This window comes from Camellia sinensis, chromosome 8 (genome assembly GCF_055761805.1).
Source record: "Camellia sinensis isolate YWXY chromosome 8, ASM5576180v1, whole genome shotgun sequence".
Classification (NCBI taxonomy): domain Eukaryota; kingdom Viridiplantae; phylum Streptophyta; class Magnoliopsida; order Ericales; family Theaceae; genus Camellia; species Camellia sinensis.
In genome coordinates this window covers 137,660,074-137,662,635 of record NC_138968.1, presented here as the reverse complement: position 1 = coordinate 137,662,635, position 2,562 = coordinate 137,660,074, and the positions used below count along the sequence as shown (strand labels likewise).

At 34.6% G+C, this 2,562-nt stretch overlaps 1 protein-coding gene across 1 annotated transcript; it reads right to left on the bottom strand.

Moving 5' to 3' along the window:
- Positions 1 to 631: 631 nt before the first annotated feature.
- Positions 632 to 2,193, bottom strand: LOC114268715 (F-box protein At3g07870). Its single transcript, XM_028209929.2, has 2 exons — positions 1,972 to 2,193; positions 632 to 1,884 (listed from the first exon to the last, which is right to left on the bottom strand). Exons 1-2 carry the CDS (start codon positions 2,067 to 2,069, stop codon positions 873 to 875), a joined length of 1,110 nt encoding a protein of 369 aa, XP_028065730.2. The 5' UTR covers positions 2,070 to 2,193; the 3' UTR covers positions 632 to 872.
- Between the last annotated feature and the right edge of the window lie 369 nt (positions 2,194 to 2,562).

Genomic DNA, 2,562 nt, shown 5'->3' with positions numbered 1-2,562 from the left:
AACGTAGATCTAAGGCTAAAAAGTAATATTACATTTGATCTAAGGCTAAAAAATAATTTTATCACATCAGTTACTTCTGTTTATTTTGCTAGTAGTGAATTGGAGATCGATTGTAATTTTCACAAATTTGTGGGGTCAGTGCAATTATCCCAATTATCAGGGGAGGTCAATGCATTTTGTTCTTAGAATAGCAAGAAATAGAAAACAACATTAAGAATATTTTAGGTTGACTGCTCCCAAAACCTATTTATTTAGAAAATTTAGTAGAAACTAGTTTATGAAAACATCAGTGTGATGTTTTCTGTTGTCTATTTTCCAGCTAGAATATTAAAAAAGAAAAACATATGTATACAAAAAGTTTCCATGTTTTCTTAGAGAAACATATTACAGACAGCTCAATCCTCAAAACTGAACAAAAAAAGGTCAGGATTTGTCTAGTTTTCGCCAATTCTACTTAACAATCACACAAATGTTAAGAAAGAAAATCTCCAAACTACGGACTAAAGAAGATATTTGGCAAATATCATGCTTGCATAACTAATGTCAGAAAATACAAATCAAGGTGCTCTTTGCCAATGATGAACATTTCAGTAAAAGGAAATCCAGAGAGAGATAATGGCATAGGCTGAACTTTTCAGTATTCAAGGCATTCTCAAAAGACATTAATTCCATAGAAAAAGTAATTGATCTGATCCAACAGCATACTAGAATTGAAATAGAAGTTACTTATCAATATCATGCATTTTTAAGAAGAATAAACCTAAGCAATAGTGAATACTCTAATAAGGTGCAAAAAGTATGGAGTGGTTAGGACACTGTATTTTGCCTGCACTTGTCCTGCTTCTGATTTTTTTTTCAATTCCTTGGTTCCATCAGTCCCCTTCACTTTCTTCACACAACAGATTGATTATAACCGTATCACAAAAATCTGCCCCTTTATCTAGCAAGACTAGGCTCTCCATGTAAGTATCCACATAAAATGAATGCCAATACTGGCATTTTATAGTACCACGTACTCCAAGATTCACAATTCCTTTGCTCTCAGGGTCATATGAAACCAAACATCCCTCACTCGTCGCTAGAAGGACTTCACCATTCTTTCTCATCCCAATTGGCTTCCTCAATACTCCATGAAGATCGAATCTGAATTGTCTAACCCACGATGCTACCACACCGTACTCTTTCATCACCCATATCCAACAATGTGAGTCATTTTGATATTGACAATGCTGGATCAGACAAAGGGTTTCCTCAAACACAACAAGGCTTTTAGTTTGCAGGAATTCGTCCTTGCCAGCTATACCATCTGGAAATGATACCTCCCTAAACACCTCATCTTTCATGTCAAAAGATACAATCAAATTTCGAAAAAGCCCAACATCCCTTGGAGTGTGAGCAACCCAATGTGAAACCCCATTGATATAAGCTTGTTGCGATTGATCTTCAATAATAAATGGAAGAGCTTTATCACTTAGGCTTCTCCAAATTCCAGTCTTTAGAGTGTAAATTTCAACCTCAGGTGGAACTGTGTCACATTCCCATAGAAGATGCACAATTCTAACAACTTTGAAGTCATTAGATGCTGAATCAAACCCAAACCCTAAAGAATGCGTAAAGGGGCCATGTGAAGTAAACCTAATATTAGGGTTTGGAATCAGCACAGACTTCCTAATCATTGGATTCCACAAAAACGTAGTATGCTTATAATAGAACTGATCATCAGAAATGCAAATCAACCCATTACAACTACCAACGATCCAGTAATAAGGGTCTATGCAATGGAAAGGAAATTTGAATTTCGCGTACTCATTGAATGTGTTGTTGATAGGATCGTCGCAACGTACCGAGTAGTGCTCTCTTTCGTTAGGTTCTTCAGTGCAGTACCTAAGTAGTAGACGAGTGTTGTTAGGGTTTGAAATGGTTCGATTGAGGTGGTGAGAGATGAAACTAGGGCATGTTATGAGGGAGTACCATGACTTGCAAACCAGTGTGGATCGAAGGAGAGACTCTGCGGGTAGTCTGGTGAGGATATCAATCAACAATTCTTGAGGCATATAATAGTCCGACATTTCTTCTTCGACTGGCCAATTTTTAGGGTTTTGCAGAAGCAGAGGAAAATTGAAGACGATAAAACGAGCTCTGTTAAGCTTTAGAAAAACCCTAGTACTAAAATCGCTAAAATCCTAACTTTCTTTTGGATTTAGGTTGATTTTTTAATTTTTTAGTTATTGTTTTGGATTAAAATAGTTTTTTTTTAGGTGAATTTTTAATTTTTTTTATTTTTATAAGAAAAAAAATGAAATGATTATGAGTTAATGTGACAACTTTTAACCTTAAGATTAAAAAGCTTATTTGTATTTTTATAACCAAAATAGCCTCAACCTAACCCAAACCCACTTTGGCCCAAAAATCCAACAACTTATATTAAAAAGTCAAAAAAAAAATTTTCTCTATTTTTGGCACAGTTTTTCGTAAAAAAATTAAAAAGTCATTCCAAACATACTAGTTTTTTTTGTCTCATATTTTAGTCAAAAAATAAAAAAGTTGCTAAAATAGCATGTA

Excerpts from the sequence above, each read along its gene's own strand:
- LOC114268715 (XM_028209929.2), bottom strand. The coding sequence starts at position 2,069 with ATGTCGGACTATTATATGCCTCAAGAATTGTTGATTGATATCCTCACC. Across the intron at positions 1,885-1,971 it reads ACACTGGTTTGCAAGTCATG|GTACTGCACTGAAGAACCTA; the intron begins GTACTCCCTCAT and ends TCTACTACTTAG.